The 19,761-nt window shown below is 47.1% G+C and overlaps 1 protein-coding gene and 1 long non-coding RNA gene across 6 annotated transcripts in view; one reads left to right on the top strand and one right to left on the bottom strand.

Annotated features, from left to right (window-relative positions):
• Positions 1-4,457, top strand: part of PRICKLE2 (prickle planar cell polarity protein 2) — an 89,400-nt gene extending 84,943 nt beyond the window's left edge. For all 5 annotated transcript variants that reach the window (XM_085235687.1, XM_010718672.4, XM_010718671.4 and 2 more), the window contains one exon: positions 2,000-4,457. In XM_085235687.1, the coding sequence (XP_085091813.1) occupies positions 2,000-2,868 (869 nt within the window). In that variant the 3' untranslated portion in view covers positions 2,869-4,457. The remainder of the gene's footprint in view (positions 1-1,999) is intronic.
• On the bottom strand, positions 3,490-18,371 carry LOC146543431 (uncharacterized). Its single transcript, XR_014886307.1, has 2 exons — positions 18,181-18,371; positions 3,490-10,159 (listed from the first exon to the last, which is right to left on the bottom strand). It is a non-coding gene; the product is annotated as an uncharacterized LOC146543431 (long non-coding RNA).
• Between the last annotated feature and the right edge of the window lie 1,390 nt (positions 18,372-19,761).

The following is a 19,761-nucleotide window of genomic DNA, read 5'->3' as shown; positions in this document are numbered from 1 at the left end:
TTCTTTAACAAAGAGTTGCATGGATGTCACCATGGGTTCGTTTTCTTTGGCATCAGCTATTGTCTGACACAGCCGATTGAGGCAGAGTTCAGCTGGCGGCAGCCGTGATTCATGCTTGGATCATCACTGCCCATGCAAGAGGCTTCTGCTCATATTGTGAGGGTGCTCACACAGAGGGGACTTGGGTGAAGTGCACAATGTGATCCCAGCGTAACCAGGACCAAAGCAGCAGCAACTCCAGTGCTGTAAGCCAGACGTTGCCGCAAGGCAGTAGCGAGGATGGGAAGCATCGTGTGGGGCTGCTTCCAAACAGAGGAGGGTGGGGGGCTGCTGCAGAAGTCAGGAGGGTTAGGCTAACCCGCCTGAGAGGCACTGACCTGGTGTGAAGTGCATCTTTCTTGAACAAAACACAGCTTTGCTTTTCTAAGCTCTGCCTCTCCCTGTTCCCGCAGTATTCAGGGATTGCCTTCATTTAGTTGGGTTGGGAAGTTTTGGAAAACCTTGCTCATTTTTGCAGTATCTTAGAATCATAGAATGGCTTGGGTTAGAAGGGATCTTAAAAACTATCCCGTTTCAACCCCGTGCTGTAGGCTGGTTGCCCCCCACCAGTTCAAGCAGTTCAGGGCCCATCCAGCCCAGCCTTGAGCACTTATAGGGATGGGGCACTCACAGCTACTTTGGGCAGCCTGATCTTGCTGCCAAGTCCCAAAGATGCACTGAAGTGGATTGTAAGCAGGGTTAGTGACAGCAGCCCTTGTTCTCACTCATTTTTGGCTTGCAATGGCTAATGCCAAAGGAGCTGAGCTCTTGATGAAATGCAAGCAGCTTTTGTTATGGAAAAAAAAAAAAAAGTTTATTCTTGAATTGAGGGTTGGGTTGTTGGGTTTTCTAATTAATTTACAAAGTCATAAATTCTTGGTGATTGCATAAGGGGTGTGCGTCATGCTGAAAATCCTGCTGATGGTGCACAGCACTCCCAGTTTGGTCTGCACGGGGAGATTGTGATGGGGAGCAAAGTGCCAAAGCAAACACTCTGCATTTGATTTGGGATGAATTGTATTTCCTTTGAAACAGCTTGCAAAATATGTTGTCCTGAGCTTGTAAATGTAAGCAGTCGCTGCTGCCAGTTGTCAAGTTAACATGGAGATAGTCAGAAAATGGTCAGAAAATACAGAATCATAGAATGGCTTAGGTTGGAAGGGATCTTAAATATCATCCAGTTCCAACCCCTTGCTGTGGGCTGTTCACTTCCTGCCAGATCAGGCTGCTCAGGGCCCCGTGCAACCTGGCCTTGCACTCTTCCAGGTGTGAGGCATAAAACTCCCAGAAGAAAGGCCAGGACTAGGGAGCCATGGGAACGCTGAATTTCTTGATCATGTGATACTGCCAAGCAGAAGCCCCACTTCTCACTAGTGGGATTAAGGCCTCTTGGGCTGCAGGGAAGCCCCTTTGTACATGGTCGAGGCTGCACTTGCCATCCTACCATGAATGTCACTTGGGGACCAGACAGTGCAGCTCAGTGACATGCCTGAATTGGTCAGTGACCCTGTTTTTGGCTGCTTCTAACACTGCTCAGTCCTTCAAAACATGTCTTTGTTGAGCAAGAAGTGGGTGCTGGATCATGGCACCCTACTTATCTCGGCGTGCAGGAAGCCTCAGGTTACCTCTGACGCATGGGTTTGTCGCTGGCATCAGTAGTTATTCCTATCAAGCCACAGACAGCATAGACATATGGAGAAGGAAGTTGTGAAAAACAACTAACAGTCCTTGGAGTCCAACTCAAAACACCTTAAGTTGGTGTGATTTCCCCAGAGGAGAATCTGTCTCCTCTTAAAAAATAGTCTTGAAGGGCTCTTCAGGACAGCAGCTCAAGAACTGAGTTTATTTTAAAATAGAAGGCCACAGGTACAGACCAAAGACAGCCTTTTCCCTGCACCCCTGGTGATAAGAAATTCTCCTGAACTCTCTTTTTTCCCTCCCTTTCCTCTTCCCTATAAAGGCCTCTCTGCAGACGGCGGAGCCAAGCGCCAGGAACACCTCTCCCGCTTCTCCATGCCCGACCTGAGCAAAGACTCAGGCATGAACGTCTCGGAGAAGCTGAGCACCATGGGAACTCTCAACTCCTCCGTGCAGTTCCGCAGCGCCGAATCCGTCCGCAGCCTGCTCTCAGTGCAGCAGTACCAAGACCTGGAGCCCAACCTGCACGACCTGGCCAGCCCCATGGGCTACCGCGAGCGGCCGGCACACGGCCGCCTGCACCAGAGCTTCGACTACGGCAGCGGGGTGCCCGGGGGCAAGCTGGCAGCACAGGATGGCACCAGGCATGCCCCCATGAGCGAGCGCACGCGCCGGCGAACTCCACTGCGGGACGATGAGCGGCACTATCGCCCGCACCGGCCGCGGCGCTCCCGGCGCTCCCGCTCGGATAACGCCCTGCACTTGGCGAGTGAGCAGTGCTGCCGACTGAAGGAGAGGCCCTCTCTGCGAGCCAGGGAGGATTACGATCAGTTCATGCACCAGAGGAGCTGCAGAGAGAGCCTGGAGCAGGGTCCCCGCAGGGATGCCTACGGCCACTGTCCCAGGACGGTGTCAGACCTCGCCCTGCAGAACCACTTGGGCGAGCGGTGGGGGCCCTACTTTGCCGAGTACGACTGGTGCTCGACGTGCTCCTCCTCTTCCGAGTCTGACAACGAGGGCTATTTCCTTGGGGAGCCGATCCCCCAACCCGCCCGCCTGCGGTACGTGACCAGCGAGGAGCTGCTGCACAAGTACGGCTCCTACAGCATGCCCAAGTCTTCCACCTTGGGTGGCAGGGGACAGTTGCACAGCCGGAAAAGACAGAAGAGCAAAAACTGTATCATATCCTAATGGCATCCTTGCCAGGCACCTTTGGAGAATGTAGATTAACTCACAAACTTGCACTGTTCTAGATCATTAAGCGCTTTTATTGTAAGAAAAGGACCCGAAGAGGAAGGGTTTGTAAGAAGGTTGTAGACTGGCTTCTATAAATAGTTATAATCCTGGGCACGGTGAATATATTTTGCACATCTTACCTTGGAAACAAAAAAAGAAGTTCACTTTAGCCTGTAATATTTACCAAGTAGTTTCTCTTCTTTCTCCCAGATGCTGCCACCCTGTTGAGTTCTCTTTGCCCGTACGCTCTGTCACCACTCTTTGCTATCACCACCTGGTCACTGGTAGCTTTTGCTTCCCACCACATCATCATATTCCATGAGCCATTTTGGTACATCTTTGTCTCTCTCAGTGTAGGAGCCTAAGTTATTTCCATGATTGTTGTAAATGCGATGTAAATGAGAGTTTGGAGAAAATATTTTTGTATTTTGTAATATCAGAGGAATTTCTATATCTTAGGAGTCACTGGGAAAATGCATGCACATCCATAGCTGTTTTCCGCCAGAGCTGAACAGAGTACTTTGGGCCCTGCCTTTTCATTTCATCATCAAATTTCTTAAGTATATCAGTGAGAGATTAAGTTGTTTTATTTTTTTAAACTCTTTTTTTCTTTTTTTTTTTTTTTCGCTATTTGTTTTATTCCTGGTAAGTAAAAAAAAAAACATTTTCTGACTCATTAAATCTTGAAGAGCCCAAAGCAGCACTTTGAAGCCTGCTCACACCTGTGGTTTTCAGGTACACTATCAGTCAAATACAGGAATCCTGACAGCTGCAAAAGTGACTTTTTTGTCAAATAGGAAAGAACAGAACTACCAAATGTCCGCAAAGTTGTCAATGACCAAAGCTGGAGAAGGAATTTTACACCTCTGTAGAGAATGCTAAAGTTACTAAACGTCAAACTATTCTTTGGAGTAAATAAAAGTGTAAATGGTGCAATTGTGTGATGTCAGCATGACGTTGTTTTGAATATAGACTTGTCTTATGGTGCTCTAGTTTCCTGGGTTATGTTAACTGCTGTTCATTACCAAGTGGAAGTCTCAGCATTGCCTACTGCCTAACACTTCAGAGACCGACTGCAAACTGCTCCCTGCTGGCCAAAGCCGCCGCGTGTCCGTGCGGTAGGGCTCAGCCATGTTGTGTTCTGGTGGACGTGAGTTGTTCTCTGTACGCTTTCAACCATCGAGGCAGCGAAGCGCGGCGCGGGCGATGGATGCTCTGTGGGCACTGCCCTCATAGCAGCAGCCCTGCTTCCCCACTGCCTCTCTCAATGGGGCCCCACCTCCCCCCACCGCAGGAGCAGCACTGGTGGGGATGTGGGGTTGCCCACCCGCAGCAGCAGATGCAGAAAAATTGTGAAGATGAGTGTCTCCGTGCCACAAAATATTGCTAGGATTTTTTTTCTGTTGTTTGTAAAGGACAATGTGATAATTATTATTCCTTGAAAAAGAAAAAAAAGAAAAAAAAAAAGATAACACTTAAGTATATTTAAAAAACATGTTTTTTTTTTTTTTTCCAGTTGGAATAAATGGAAGTATTCATCCAAAGGGAAGAGTCTTGGGTGTATGTTTTCACTCTGAAGGCGTGTTGGTTAATTGTGGAGCAATTAACAAAGGCCTTATTTTCACTTGGCCCTTACTATGGTTTACTTACTTACAGCATAAGGGTCACCTGGGTCCCATCCCCAGCTCCATCTCTCAAAGCAGGGGGCTTCTGCCCCCATTGGTTTCCCTGTCAGGTCTTCACCTGGTGCAAATGAATCAGCACACCCAGCTGCCATCCATTGCACTGTTTTGCACTGTGCCAGGCAAGGCTTCAACCTGTAATTTATAAATAACAGCCTTCTCCTTAGAAAGATCACAGATCCTCACTTGTTTTCCCAAACAGGCCTGGTGAGGAGGGTAGGGGCATTGCTTTCAGTGACAAGTGTGACGCTAACAACAGGTTATTATATAATTGGCTTTTAATATGTACAATTTAATTCTCTGTCACTGATTAACTGCACAATGAGTGTTGCCTATCAGCCCTAAGTACCTTGTACAGCTGAGCTGCCTGAGGACTGATGTCTGTTTGTACAGCAAGCTCTGCATTGCTCAGCAAATGGCAAAGAGCTAATCCTTAGATATAAGCAACCAGCCATCGCCTCTCTGAAAATTAACTCAAGCAGGGTAATTCTGCTTGTTGCCCAATGAGCATTCAAGACTTATTGACCATCAGAATTGCTGTGCTTCTTCCTGTGCAATTCCTTAACAAATGGATGGGATCGCTGAGCAGTGGCTCCTCAGCACCCCAAGCAGGGCTGTGTCTTTCAAACCACCGTGTCCAGTCCTACTGCAGCACTGAAATCAGAGCAGACAGGCAGCAAATTAACAAGTATCTCATTGTGTTCCCTTCTGCCGTGCCCTTTGCCAGCACAGCACAAAGGTCTCACATCATGTTGTCGAAGAAAGAAAACACCAAGTTGGTACAAAATTCCAGTAGTAAAAATGTAAACCTGGTTTCATTTTTCATATGGTCTCCAGCAGTCCCATGGGGGAAAAATTGGTGGTTTTTCTGGGGGGGTTATTCAGAATATGATTAACCATTTCTGACAAACCCACTGAGCCTGAGGGCTGGAGCTATGAGCCCGTAAAATCCTGCTCCCACACCATCTGGCCCCGCTGGGTTGCTTCCCATGGTGCACTCGCTGCCTGCATGCAGGTTGCCAGCACCTGGGAGCAGCCTTCACACGCGCTCTGCTGCCTTCTCCTGCTCCCAGAATTTGGAACCCATGGCTCCAGCTGCAGGTGGGGATGAGCACCAGGTGATGGGGAGCTGGGATGATGCTGGTGGAGGGGCTTTGCCAAGAGAGCCCTTGACAGCTGTGGAATGTGAGTGATCCTGGCACCACGTCAACTTTGCTATTAAAAAAAGCATTAAAAGTTTGTTTAGGTCCATTGCTACCTTTTTTTTTTTTTCTGTAAAAGATGTTTTTTGTTCTTTCTTTCCTCCACTCGAGCACAATTTAATGACCACTCCCCTCAGAGGGCCTGGGGGCTCTGTACAGCCCATCGCCACAGTCAAATATGCCCTATGCAGGCAGCTCATTGGCCCAAAAGCCACCAAAATTTGCAGAGAAGCATTCAGCACAATGAGCCTTATTTTTCAGGAAGCCAAAAGCCACGCAGGCTTGAAGCCATGAAGATAAATTACAACCAGATGAGCAGAGGCTCTGCAGAGAGACGTAGCAATGGGAAGGACGAGGTCAGGAGCTCTGTAGCACACAGCTCAGCCCGTATTTGCAAACAACACACACAGCTCTGGCCAGGCGAGGTGCCACCCTGCAGCCACCTTCTGCTTTCCTTAGCCAGACCCAGCCAGACAGGAGCCATCATGCCAGCACATTGGCACTGGGAATTGCTGCCTGAGCTGACAAACTTTGCTCCTTCAGGATGAAAAAAAGAAGCAAGGTCCCCATTCTTTGCATTTACATAAAATCATGCTATTTATGAAATCTAGGCTGCCCTCATTCCCCTGCAGATTACCACCTATTAGCTTGCCATCCTCCATGGCCAGGGGAAGCTTATTAGCTAAGAGCAATTTCAGACGACTTCATTTGAAAGCCCGAGTGCCCTGTCTTTGTGTGTGTGTGTCCCATTTTCTCACACCTCCTGACATGACAGTGAAGAGCAACACATTTCCAACCCAGATCCTTCCAACTATTTAGGAATTCAGGTCCCATTCAAGTACAAGGGGAACTGGTGGTCAGGGATGCTGAGGGCCATGAACTTGTCACAAGAGAGCTGGGGCTATTTCCAAAAGCATCTGCAAGCCATCACACTGCAATATCAGTGCATTCACAGCCAGTACCTGATAATAACATTTTTCCCTCAAGAACCGGATGGAATATTTCAGTTCTGCACAGCGGGAGCCCCATTAGCCAGGCTGGGCTTTGCAGCCAAAGGGCTCTCCATATCTCCATACATGCTTTTGCTTTAGAGAGCTCCACGAGCACCTGCCCACGTGCACCCTACAAAAGGCCTTCGCATTTTCCACTGTTCTATTTTATAATATAAAGAAAATATCTTTCCTTAGCCGCCACATCCAGGCTTGGTCTCCATCTGGGAGCCTGGGAGCTCAGAGCCATACAGTGCACCTCCACCCCACTGCTCCGGGACCTCTTATCTGCAGCCCCACCTTTGTGCTGCTCTGCTTCTGATTAATAACACAGAGAATTACTGGTGCCCCTGTGCTAAGCAAGGCCGCAGCCGTTTGCTAAAGCATTCTCAGGAGAGTTTTCCCGTTGTAAAAGCAAATATTTATATCTGCTGCTCTCTTCGAGGCTCTGGATACGATCAACTCTTAAAGTGAGATTTAGCTGAAAGAACTGATTTATTAAAATGGATAAACAAAGTGCTGTGAAGCAAGTTAATTCGGTCTAAATAAAGCATTAAACTCTGAAGAGCGCACATCACATCACAGTATATACATACACACATACATATACATGCACACAGCTATATACACGTCTCTATACACACACATAACTCATACAATCAAACCCACAGCCCCCGGGCTCTGATCCCACAGCAGCTTCAGCCCCAGGGGACACCAGGCCATGTACACATCAGTGTGTGCAGGGATTTATGGCAGCTCCAGCCCTGCCCAGCTGCTGCCTCTGCCCAACCTTGGTGCCTCAGTTTCCCCATCTCCAAAGCACCACTGTAATAATGTTTTATCTGCAAGAATCCTGGGGTCTTTGCTGTGTGCCAGTGTCTAATTGGCCCTAAATATTTGCTTGCGAGTACTCTTTTATGACTGATCTGGAGCAGGCTCAAGAAGCTTTTATTTCCGTGCTTGGCTTAATTAGCTTTTTTGGAACAGCAAAGCAGGGCAATATCCATTCTTGCTGCTCATCACATATTCATTATTTACATTTCCAGTATCCCAAGTAACTCGGCACAGAAAGCAAATAAATGAAGACTGAAGCATATACAAAACATCTGGAGGTGCTGTAATTATTACTGATCGTTTGCAATGCACAGGGGCTCCATGGAGCACTGTGGTGTGACAGAGCCCATCTGCCTGTTAGAAAGGACGGTGATATTTTGGCTAAATGGAGATTTTTGCTGCAGTGTGTCCAGCAGGGAGCTCCCCATCCATGGTACCCTGTGATGCTCACTCATGATTCTCATAAACTGGGAAACTAATGATATACAATTACATCGTCTTCCATTTCTTATGAAAAAAAAAAAAAAAAGAATGGAATTTTTCTTTCTTTTTTTTTTTTTTCTCTTCCATATTTTGTTTTTTGCATCAGAGGAGCATGTGCCCACCAGCACATGGGCAGGATGCTGAACCAAAGGCTTTGCCATCGGGATGAAAGGACCCAGAAGAAGCCCCAGCATCCTCCCATCCCACATGGATTTGGCTGTTCCTGGATTCTGAGCCAAAAGGTGAAGCAGTGATGTTTCTGGTTGGAGTCCGGAGGCAGCAGCCTTTGGAGCTCGTGGCCACCAATAGTAAATACAGCTGGTCAAACCAGAGCTGTTGAATAATTTATAGGATGACTCTTCAAAATAGTAAATCCCACCCCCAGTCTGCTCCATCCTTCATCAGATTATGTGCCTGGTGAACAGTTTATGAATACTTAAGAAGTTTTACTAAATTAATGGAACCTTATAAAAACAGTTTAAAAATATCAAGTGAAACATTTGCATATCACATTTCTCAGCTTACAGGGGCAGGAAATGGGAGCCAGTGAGTGCTGTTACAAATCATTGGCTGGGCCCAAATATGCACATGTTCATCTGGCACCCAGCCCTTAGCAACCTCTGACCCACCCCACCCTGCACCCTCACCCTTGGGTGGGATGGGGGTGGAGCAGAACTTCTCCATGCCAAGTTTCTGGGGACATCTGGGGTCAGATTGATGGATTTGATGGGAATGGGGATGGGGATGGGGATGGGAATGGGGATGGGGATGGGGATGGGGATGGGAATGGGGATGGGGATGGGGATAGGGATGAGGATGGGAATGGGAATGGGAAGAGGGGAGGGGAAGAGAGGAGAGGGGAAGGAAGGAGACCATTTGGGGCTGGAGACCCGTGCTTATCAGCGTGTGTTATTGAGCAGCCTCCTTTCCTACAAAATCCATTTCCAACAGCTTGCATTTTAGATTTTTTTAGTGGTGGGAGTCAGCAATGCCTGCTTCACCACCTGGCCCAGCCATGACGGCTGAGGGCTCTGCTCAGGGGAACAATGCTTTGCATATATGTATGAACACAGTCCTCATGGTGAAAGATGTAGAGAGGGAGTTGATTTGGGATGCTCAGAGAACTGGAGAAAACAAGCACTGCTCCCCATGGAGGCTTTATGGCAGCCCCAGAGATCTGAAGCTTTAACGATACTTGCTTGTTAACAGCCATGAGAGTGCCGGAGAGCCTGGCTGGGGAAAGAAAGGTGGAATGCTCCCAAAATCACCTCCATAATTTGGATTTTCAAACCAATGTTTATGAGGACATCATTATTGCTGAGCATCCACTGGGCTCAGGGTGTAAAATTCCTTTTATTCATCTCAAGAGTCAGGATTTGCAAGTGCAAGAGATTTCCAGGTGCTTGTCTAGTTCCCAGTTTGTATGCAAATGATGCTGTAACATTTCGTAGGCTGAAAAAGCTGATTTTAGTTAGCGTCAGTCAAAGTGTATCAGCCTTGTCAGAACAGAGATAGTTTGATTCTTTCAGGTCATAACAACCCAAAACTCTTGACAGAATATTCAGGCAGTTTGAAGACATGACGAGCAAAATGAAAATGGTTTAAAGCATTATTCTTTTCAATTAAATTATTACTTCGGGATGCACAGCCACTGCCTGGGATCTCCCCAGCATCTCCAGCAGGCTCCTCCTGTTTGCATTAAAGCAAATTGAATTTGCTGGGGTAAGTGAGCTGGTGTCAGGGATCAGCCTGGAGATGGTGTGCCCCAGCAGGTGCTGGGACTGGGCTGCCAACAGATTATCCCAGCACCGGGCTGGTTTGTCCTCAGCTCTGTCCCTTCTGCACAGGAGCAGCAAGAAGCAGCACTGCAGGATGAAAGAACTCTCCAGGGGACCCCGAGTTGCTAAACTGGGCAGGTTTGGGATCCAGGGGAGCTTCTGGGAGAAAGCTGAAAGCCTCTATTGCCAGAGCAGCTGCTTACCTGTCCTGAACCAGTTACTGCGAGTTTCACATTTCTGCTGCATGCAACTTTTACACCTTCATAGACCACTGCTCACTGCAAAAGACAAAAGAAGCAGACATTGCTCTGCAGTGAGCACTGAAAGCAGATGGATTTTCATTGACAGAGGCGAGCACGACGTGCTCTCACACACACAGAGTTCTGCATCGCAGCCCCTATCATCTCCATGAAGCACCGTGAGGAAATAACAATTTTAATAACAGCATGCATGCAGCCCTTGAGCTCTGGCTGATAAGGCAGTAATCAAGTTTCACCACCACAGAGCGAGATGCCTTGTTATCTCTGTCCCAGAGATAAGCCAGCCCCAGAACAGCAGGGTACCCCTTCCCATCGGCACGTGTGCTCCTCCAGAGCAGGGATTTCTCCAGTACCCACTCCATCACCCTGCAGTCAGAATATCCAAATCCATGCTGGTTCCCAATGTGCTTTCATCCAACGGTCCCGATAACAGTGTTGGCTTCATTCTCATCTTGCATTATTTATTCATTGCAAATTTAGCAAATGCAGCCCATGCCATTCCAGCGGGGCAAGCAGTGAGGCCGAATTTACGGCTGCAATAATGCTACAATAGCTCGGTATGGCATAACTCTGTCCTTCTAAATTAAGCACACGGAGTGGGTAGATGGTAGAAAGTACTGTTGGACATGTGGTGGTGGTGATTGCAAACTCCGGTTTGAAAAAGTGGGAAAAAAAGCCCAACTGCTTGCTCCATTTTCAAGGTCAGCCATTCTGTCCTGTACACAGAGAAGGAAATGCTAACACTTCTCCAGCTGTTCCCAGACAACTGAAATCTGCTGCTTAATTCCAAGGCCATTTGGTCCCCATCTCCAACCTTCAGCTAAAAATGTACTCATTTCTGACGGGCTGAGGCAAGAAGAAAGAACATTTCATGTTCCTGCAGAAATACAAAGAGACACAAAAATCTGCTGCATCCCATAACTTCAATCCCATAATTAGGTCTCCTGTCATTTCTTTAGATGCTCTGCCCTATTTATCCATGGCTTTCTGACCCTGTTTCTATATCTGGTAATGAAAACAGTATTCCTGACCTCGGGTAACTGAAATCTACAGGAGCTGCACCAACTTTGTATTTAGAAGGGGATGATTGCTGCCATGGAGCAGGACTTGGCAGGGTGGGCAATGGGAGATGGTGATGCCATGCAGTGCCAACAGCCCATCCGATGTCTGCCCCTAAACCTGGCATTGAGATGAGAGGCGTTTTCTCATTGCTGGTGGCACTGCCAGCAGAATTCTGACCTTTTTGGCAAACCCAGAGCTGCAAAACACAGGCAGTGGCTGAGCCCTCAGGAAAGCTTGTGGAGGGCACGCAGAGAGGATGCAATCATCCAGCCTCCAAATGAGAGTCAAGATTAATTAACAGTAATAACCTTCCTGCCCGTGAAACGGTACCTGCTTCCAGGCAGACAGAAGTGGTGAAACTGTGTTCCCAAATGCCAAATCTAAGAATAGATGAGCCGTGTGTCAGCCACGTCACCTTTTTGTCTGGTAGATGTATATTTCGTAAACGCAGAATATCTATTGCATGAAAGCCAGCCACCTGCCACCAAATGGCAACCTTTGCTGTGCTACAGCATGTTCTCAGCTAACTGATCACAGAGTCATATAATCATTAAGGTTGGAAAAGACCTCTAAGATCATCCTGTCCAACCATCCACCTACCACCAATATTGTCCACTAAACCGTGTCCCTAAATACTACATCTTCCCTTTCCTTAAATACCTCCAGGTATGGTGACCGCACCACCTAATGCTAACACTTACCACGTGCTGAAGATGGTGTTTCCCAGCACTAAGTGCCCCAAAAGCTGCCTCTGAGAGGAGCACAACAACCTTTGGCCAGGTCAGCAAGGCCAACAAAGAGCATCCAGCATGAACATCTGGCTGTGACAACTGGCACAGAGAATTCCTCCCCTACTCCTTTTGCAGACATAGGTCTCAGGCCCAATCCCTCCAGCACTCCGATCCCTCTGAGCCCACCCAGCCCCTGATACATGTCCTGGTGTCCTCACCACCTCTCCGAGCAGCAGCATCCTGAGCTTCTGCCTCCTCCCACCCAAGCCATGTGAAGCCTGTGTCCCCGGGAAGGATGTAAGGAGCTCTGCTATGGGTATAGCCGTGGTCGATGTGTCTCACAGCCAGCCCTGGCATCTCCATGGCAACCTCAGGGATGCTCACAGTCACTGCACGTAACCGCAGCTCTCCAAGTGTGCACACAACTAGCAGATGTCATCATGTTCTGTCTTGGTCATCTCTAAGGGGGCAGTGGGGTAATGCTCAGGGAATTATGAGAGGCAGCAAACTGCTTTAAATACTGTAATTACTGCCATGATTCTGCTGGATTAAAATCAGCCTCTTCCTTAAGATGCACAAAATCTCTCCCACTCTTGGGGATTGTTCTGCTGGTGCCGCTCACTGAAGCCCTGCATGTGCTGCTGCAGCGAGTGATGTCAGTGTCACTGCTGGCATCCATCCCCCAGCCCTTCTCTTCAGGGAAAGTTCAGCCTTTCGCTGCTGCTCAGGGTGCCTGTCTGTCTCACAGCTCACCCCATGGATCCCCAGATTCTCCCCCTCTCCCCACCCAGCGCTGTGCTCCAGGATACAGGGAAGAGCCAATTACATCGGTTTTAGGGTTAACGTGTTTGCATTCATATTCCAAGCCTTGCTTTCACATCTATAACTCATTTTCCAACATCTTCAAGCAAATTTCACACTGTTGGAAAAATGTCAAGGGTTTAATCTGATATGTGTGATATTTACTGATGCCACCAGGGAGGGAGATGATCATATCTTCCACATCCCCTCATATTTCTTACAGAAGCGAAAAAGCATCAGGAGAATTCTCTGTCTTAAGCCCATGCATTGTACATGCAAATGAACACAAATCAGACTGAGGAGCACAGACAAATAACTTTGCATATAAGAGACTCAAGGAAGTTTCTGCAGTTCATGGTTTTAGGGTTCACAGCTCTGCCAATACGCCTTGCCACAGCTGTACTGTGCATCACAGAGCAGAACCTGGTGCCTCGGTGCTCTCCTGAGCACCTGTGAGCCCAGGGCACAAAGGCTCTGGTGCCATGGCAGGGAGGATGCTCCTTGCTGCCATTACTCACAGAAGAGCCTCTCTAGGCTCATGTATTAAACACAGCTATAATTAATGCATGACATTCTGCTGATAGCCAGATATCAATCAATAGTATCGACTTCAGTGAATTTCAAGTTGAGCTTATAAATGTAATTTAATTTTGCCCGGATCGAAGGAAAGGAAAAAAAAAAAGAAGAAAAAAAAAAAAGAAGAAAAGAAAAAGCATGCTGCATGAAAGCAATATTCGTAAGGATTCATTTTGGTCAGACATCCGGATCTCAGAAATGGGACTTGAAGTGTTTGTGGCAAGGAATATGCTTAATTAGATTCATGCCTGAGAAGTCCCCAGCTGTTCTGCAGACAAACAGAAATATCTGAGATTTCTTCCAGCTCTGCAGAGTCACAGAGATTGGCTCCTCTCCCCGCTGACCCAGTCTGAGAGATTTGCAGATGTGATTACTATCTGGTGCTCAGTTTCAGACAATACAAGATGCCACACAACCTCTGAGCACAGAGCAAATATCCCAGCATTTTGTTCCATGATTACTTCCACCCTGTTCACTCCAGCAGCTGAAAAAGCCTTTGCTATTTTTTTCAGGCGAAAGGCTTTCTGGAAGTTGGACATAACACACAGTCATTATGAAATAAAAATACCTCGTGTTCAGGACGGAAAAAAGAAGAAAGTTTTGTGAGCTTATTAAAAACAAGAGCGGTCACCATGTGGATCTTTGAGCCAAAGGAAAAATTCCCTCTTCTCTTCTCAGGATTGTCAGTGCCTTTGTGTACGCAGTGCCCAGTGCCCAGTTCTCGTGGTCATCCAACTTGGAGGTAGATGCCAACTGCCCTGCATTGATGGTGGGAGACTGCAGAGCAGCCACACCTTGACTCTATCATCCCCCAAAGGCTGAAGTCACTGATGATAAAGCGCTCTCAGCTCCTGGACCTCAGGGCAAACCCACGTGCTGCAGGGAATTGTCATGCCCAGACCGCACAGCTGGGCTGAAGCCAAAACAAGAAGCAGGTGCCAAACCACAGCCAGCCATAAACCCCTGTGCTCGGTGGGGAAACAAGCTATGACCCTCCAACTGCCCACATCCCCGGATCACTAAGTCCAACCATAGGCAGAACGATGCTGTCTGAAAACCCCAGCTGTAATTCTCAAGCTCATCCTATTTCTTGCTCCCTGCTGCTACCCCAACTCTGGTTTTGAGGTCTCACCTCCAGCCCTTGGCCTGTGGTGCCAACTGTGGGGCTGGTTGCCCACAGTCCCTTTTCCTTCTCCTTTCTCCCTTTCCTCCTCATTTCTCCCTTTCCTTCTCATTCTTCCCCTTCCTTCTCATTCTTCCCCTTCCTTCTCATTCTTCCCCTTCCTTCTCATTCCTCCCCTTCCTTCTCATTTCTCCATTTCTCCTGCCACCCCTTGGGCTGCTCACTCCACTGTGCAGGCTGGGAGATCTATGGATGCTCTATGAATCATGCAGGATGATTGCAGTGGGCCTGTGCTGCTCTCCCTGTCCCCCAGAACGCCCATTTCCATTTACCTCAAGGGAAATTAAGAATGCTTAAAAGATGACCACTTTGGCCTTCGAAGCTTTCCTTTCTGATTCAGTGTGTTTGTGCCTTAGAACAGTGTTTCAAATATTGTGGCACTCGGCATGATCTCTGTTTCAGTGACGGGCAGGTAATTGCAATTAGTTTTATCACGGTGCAAATTCAGAATCCACTCTGAATGCTTTCCTTTGAATTGAGTTAAAAGGAGCTATTTGAGCTGACAATCATTTTGACTGCAGTGTGTGAGAAAGACTCCAATTCTAAACTTACGGGAAAGGCTCATTTTACTGCCGGGCTCAGAGTCTGCCGTCTCCGAGCTCATTGGCATCACTAGGTGAGAGCCAGAGCCAGAGCAAATATTTCTCTGGGCTCCCACATCCATGCAGTGTGTTTTAGATTACACTGAAGTGGATTCACAAGAGGAAGCCGGGGGATGGCAGGGAGGTGAGCGTGGATGGAGGCAGCACAGGGGATAATGGAAGGAAATGGTCAAATGAAGACAAAGCAAAGGCAGGCAGAGAAATAGCAAAGGGCTTCAGGCTGAGAGCAGCTGAGAGAGAAAGTTAAAGTTATTTGTATCATTCTAAGAAGGTTAGCAGAGCACACAGAACCTGCCCCCCCCATCCCCTGCTTTCACCACTGTTGTAGTGATGGGTACGAAACACGCTACACCTGAAATAGGAAAATAAGGGGTTTAATTGTGCATGCATGGCTGCAGTCAGCTCTTCAGATAGGCAAGAGCAAGGACAGCTTTGCAAAACAGCAACCAAGGACAAGGCTGCCTGCAACTCTGAGAATTGTCATGGAAACTACAAGGAAAGTGGCACACAGTGCCAGGGAAGGTAGGCAGGAAAAAGGCACTGGAAATAGTTGCTGCAGGAAAGCCTCCTTGCAGAGCTTCTAGACATTAAAAGTCAATTGAATAAATTCTTCAGTAATTTTGGATGTTCTTTGAAAAAATAGTTTTTAAAGGAAAAAATAAATAGAGAAAAAGAGAAAACCATGTATGGCTCAGCAAAATGTCTAGGATGAAAATGCTCTGAAAGGAAAAAGAATGAATGCAAATAAGCATCCTGCAACGTTTATTACATAGGCAGATACATATAGATTGATACAGTCACACTTGTGTGTGTTTGCTTATATACAGCATACTATACATATAGTATATATATAGTATATGTATACTTATTTGTATAACTATACATAGTGTGTGTATATAAATACACAAAGTAGTGTGTACATGTATATAGTACATATAGTATGTATAGTATATATAGTATATATGGAGCAGTATTATACATAAATATAGATGTCATGCTGTGTGTGTCAGGGCAAGGCAAACAGAGGTTGATTCAGAGGGTGAATATCTGCAAAGTGCACGGGCGTTGTACCCTGCTCACATGAGTTACAGGGAGTTGTAAATCACACCACGTAAAACACAGCATCTGATATACTGCATTATAAACTCAAACTGAAAGGAGGTGACAGCAAGAACTGTCTCATTTACCAGGCAAGGTGAATTGCCATTCCCCAAATGCAAAAAGCACAAGGGAAAAGGAAAGGTCTGGAGCAGAAGAGATGAGGAATGGAAAGCCAGTGCTGAAAGGAAACGGAAAGGAAAATATCACAGCACTGTCATGCTGGCGTAGCTCACATGAGTGGCCCTCACATCCCCACCTTGGGACTTAGTGCACTCAGGACAAGGAGCATCAGCAGTTTCTCCAGCTAATTTGATACCCAAATCAATGGGCTTTAGGTAGGTGCTCTCCAGATACACAAGCAATGCTCAGAGCCAAACTCCCATCAGTTTTTAGCAGTATCTTGCCCCGTGAGTACAGCAGTACGCTTAGACTGCATCCACTCCAACGTGGCATTTATTTTAAAAGACAGCATAATGCTATACTGCACTCATGTTTGCATCAAACACCGCTTGCCTTGATTAATACATGTTTGCCTGATTTGCTATGAGATCTAAATAGAAGTTACACGATGCTTCTCAGCCCCGCGCTTTTCTTTGCGTGATGTGAAAATGACCTGTCATTACAAAGAGTGAAAAATAAAACGAGGCTGTGTGTTTCAAAAGAAGCTGTGCAAAAGACCTGCCAAAGCACATCAATATTTGTAATTACAGTGGCAGGTGCCGCTCTGTGTGCACACACCAATGAGGGCTGGTTTCTCACAGATCAGCTATTCTTTCTCCCGTTTTGCCCCCATCGGCACCAGCGCAGGGCTCCCATCCCTTACAACGTGCCTCGTCGATACCCAATGCGTTTCCCTTCCCTGCCTTCATCCTGTGATGGCCATACAGCCATCCCCACTGCTGATCTCCTTCCCTAAGAGCTGTCTGTGCCAGAGGCATTGGCACTGGGGTTGAGATGCAGGCACGGGTTAACCACAACCGCTGCTCCTTCCCAGCTTGGCTCGGCCCTGCCCTACGTGGCTTGCACCTAAGTTCAAGCAATTGGCCGTCATTGAGGACTTGTGACAGCTGACAAATTTGGTTCAGGTTGACCCAGGGGTTTAAAATGCGTTTCAGAACAGACACACGGACTGACAGGCAGGCGGTGTAATTATGTGAGACTATTTCCTTTGAAAAAGAAGCTTTAAAAATCCACAAAGGACAAAAGTCGCTAATGCACCTCAAAAAAAGGCTGACAGGAGCTAAGAGGGGGAAATGGAGTAACTCCCAAGGCAGCAGAAACATGGAAAAATCTTAGAATTCTCGCTCTCCGTTTCAAATTATCTCAGTAAAAATGGTCCAACTATAGGATCACTGAATCACATAATCTTTAGAGTTGGAAAGGACCTTTAAAGGTCATCTAGTCCAATTCCTGTGCAATGAACAGGGACATCCACAGCTAGATCACACTGCCCAGGGCCTGATCCAGTCTCGTCTTGAAAGTCTGCAGTGATAGGGCATCCAGGAGAGCTTACACAACACCAACCTGAGGATTTGAGTGAGCTTTTTGCTACCAGCATGTGTAAAGCACAATGAACTCCAAACAGATGGCTTATTTAAAGATCACATGATATGTACTGAAATCAATATCCAGATTACAGTGGAGCTGTTTCAGGGAAATAGATATAATTGTAGACATGTGAAAACCATCCAGTCTGTACAAAGACTGGGGCAAGAGGAATCAGCACTTCTTAAAGTCTTAGAAATGCAAAGAAAGAGTTGAAGTGCACGTAATTACCAGTGAGAGGCATTGTAGCAAAGCAGATAAAGTTAATTATACAGTAAAGGAGCATTTCCAGTTGGCGTGGTAGTAATCATAGTCAACAGAGAAGTGCCCATTGGAAGGAATCACATATAATAAAAGCAATCATTTAGTACAAGTGTACAGTACAAATTACCTAAAGAGACAGAGGCAGATACAGACACACAGCTGGAGATGACAAACCTTAATGAAGACTTGTGGTGTTCTACAACCAATACAATATCTTAAAAAGCAGCAGATCCCGTCCTGTGCGCTGTATCCCACCGAACCCTCACACCCATTTGCAGGAGATAATGGACTCTGCATTCTGACACGGGGGGGTGGAACATATTACCCAAAATAAAAGGCAGCCTTTAAGGTTCAAGCATAGATCACATGCATGTGTGTATAGTACATGCCTGTATGACCATCACCTTGGTGCTACTTTGTTAGTAACAGGATAAACACGGGAGCAGTGTGGGAGCAGCCCAAAGACACTGCACCCAGGGCTGTGGCAGGTGATGGAGCAGAGGAAGAGCCCCACAGCCACCCTGCCTGCCCCTTGGTGCCTCACTGCTATTAGATACTAACAGCTTCCCAGTCCTCTAACTAATGATAAGGTTTAGTTTTGTCCCCCTTGGGTACTAACTCCTACTAACTCCCCCTAAACTGGCTTGATTCTTGAAATATCCCAACTAGAAGACCTTACTGCTGCAAAAGACTTAAATGAAATGTTGCTCTTCACAGCATCCCCGATGTGCTAACAGGGGAGGATTTACTGATTTGAAAGTATCCAGATAAATAAATAAAGGGCACCAATTAAACAGACACCTGTCCTATCAGATGAAAAAGTCTGAGGCTCACAGCATGGCTCCAAGCAAAGTTAATTGGTATTACTCGGGTGAGCTTGCAGCTCGTGATGTGGGTTCTGTGCAAAGAGCTTCTCATGGCAGCACAGTGCCAGGCCTTTGTGCACTTCCCTTTTGGAGATCTCTACAATCATTATGTCAGGGGGAAGTTCTTTACCATGAGAGTGGTGAGGTGCTGGAACAGCTGCCCAGAGAGGTAGTGGATGCGTCGTCCCTGGAGGTGTTCAAGGCCAGATTGGATGGGGCCTTGGACAGCCTGGTCTAGTATTGAATGTGGAGGTTGGTGGGCCTGCATGTGGCAGGGGGTTGGAGATTCATAATGCTTGAGGTCTCTTCCATCCCTGGCCATTCTGTGATTCTGTGATTCCACGGAGCAGCCCTCACACAGCTGGGCAGCAGTCAGCTGCAGCCCACGGTGGAGAAAAACCTCCTGCACAGATCCATATGGTATAGATTCTCTATGATACAGAACCTTGCAAGATGAATTAAGTCACCACAGGCCTTGCTGCTTGCTGTATGTATGTGAGATACTTATATTCTCTGAATTTCCTCTCGTATTTAGCAGAGAGCATCACATGCACACAGCCAGCTCCTGCACTGCTGGTTATTGCTTACATGTACATAAGTATGCAAAGTGTGGGCAAATATTTACAGACGAGAAGTGCTGGCTTTTTTAATTAACCACTGTTTCACATTGTTACCAAACACAACACAGAGTATTGACAATAACTGCACTCGGGAAAATCAGCTCTCTTACTCCTCTCATTCCCAAGGACTGACTTCAGGGCGAACTGAGAGGTGACAAACCCAGAAATGGGAGAAGGAAAAGCTTCTTCTCACAGGACGTAACAGAACAGCGGCTCCTCCCACCACAGACACTGAGTGCCACAGGACGAGCACAGCACTGCTGCACGCG

This window comes from Meleagris gallopavo, chromosome 14 (genome assembly GCF_905368555.1).
Source record: "Meleagris gallopavo chromosome 14, MGAL_WU_HG_1.1, whole genome shotgun sequence".
Taxonomy (NCBI): domain Eukaryota; kingdom Metazoa; phylum Chordata; class Aves; order Galliformes; family Phasianidae; genus Meleagris; species Meleagris gallopavo.
Note: the sequence above shows the minus strand (reverse complement) of the source record. Positions and strands in the feature narration are given on the sequence as shown.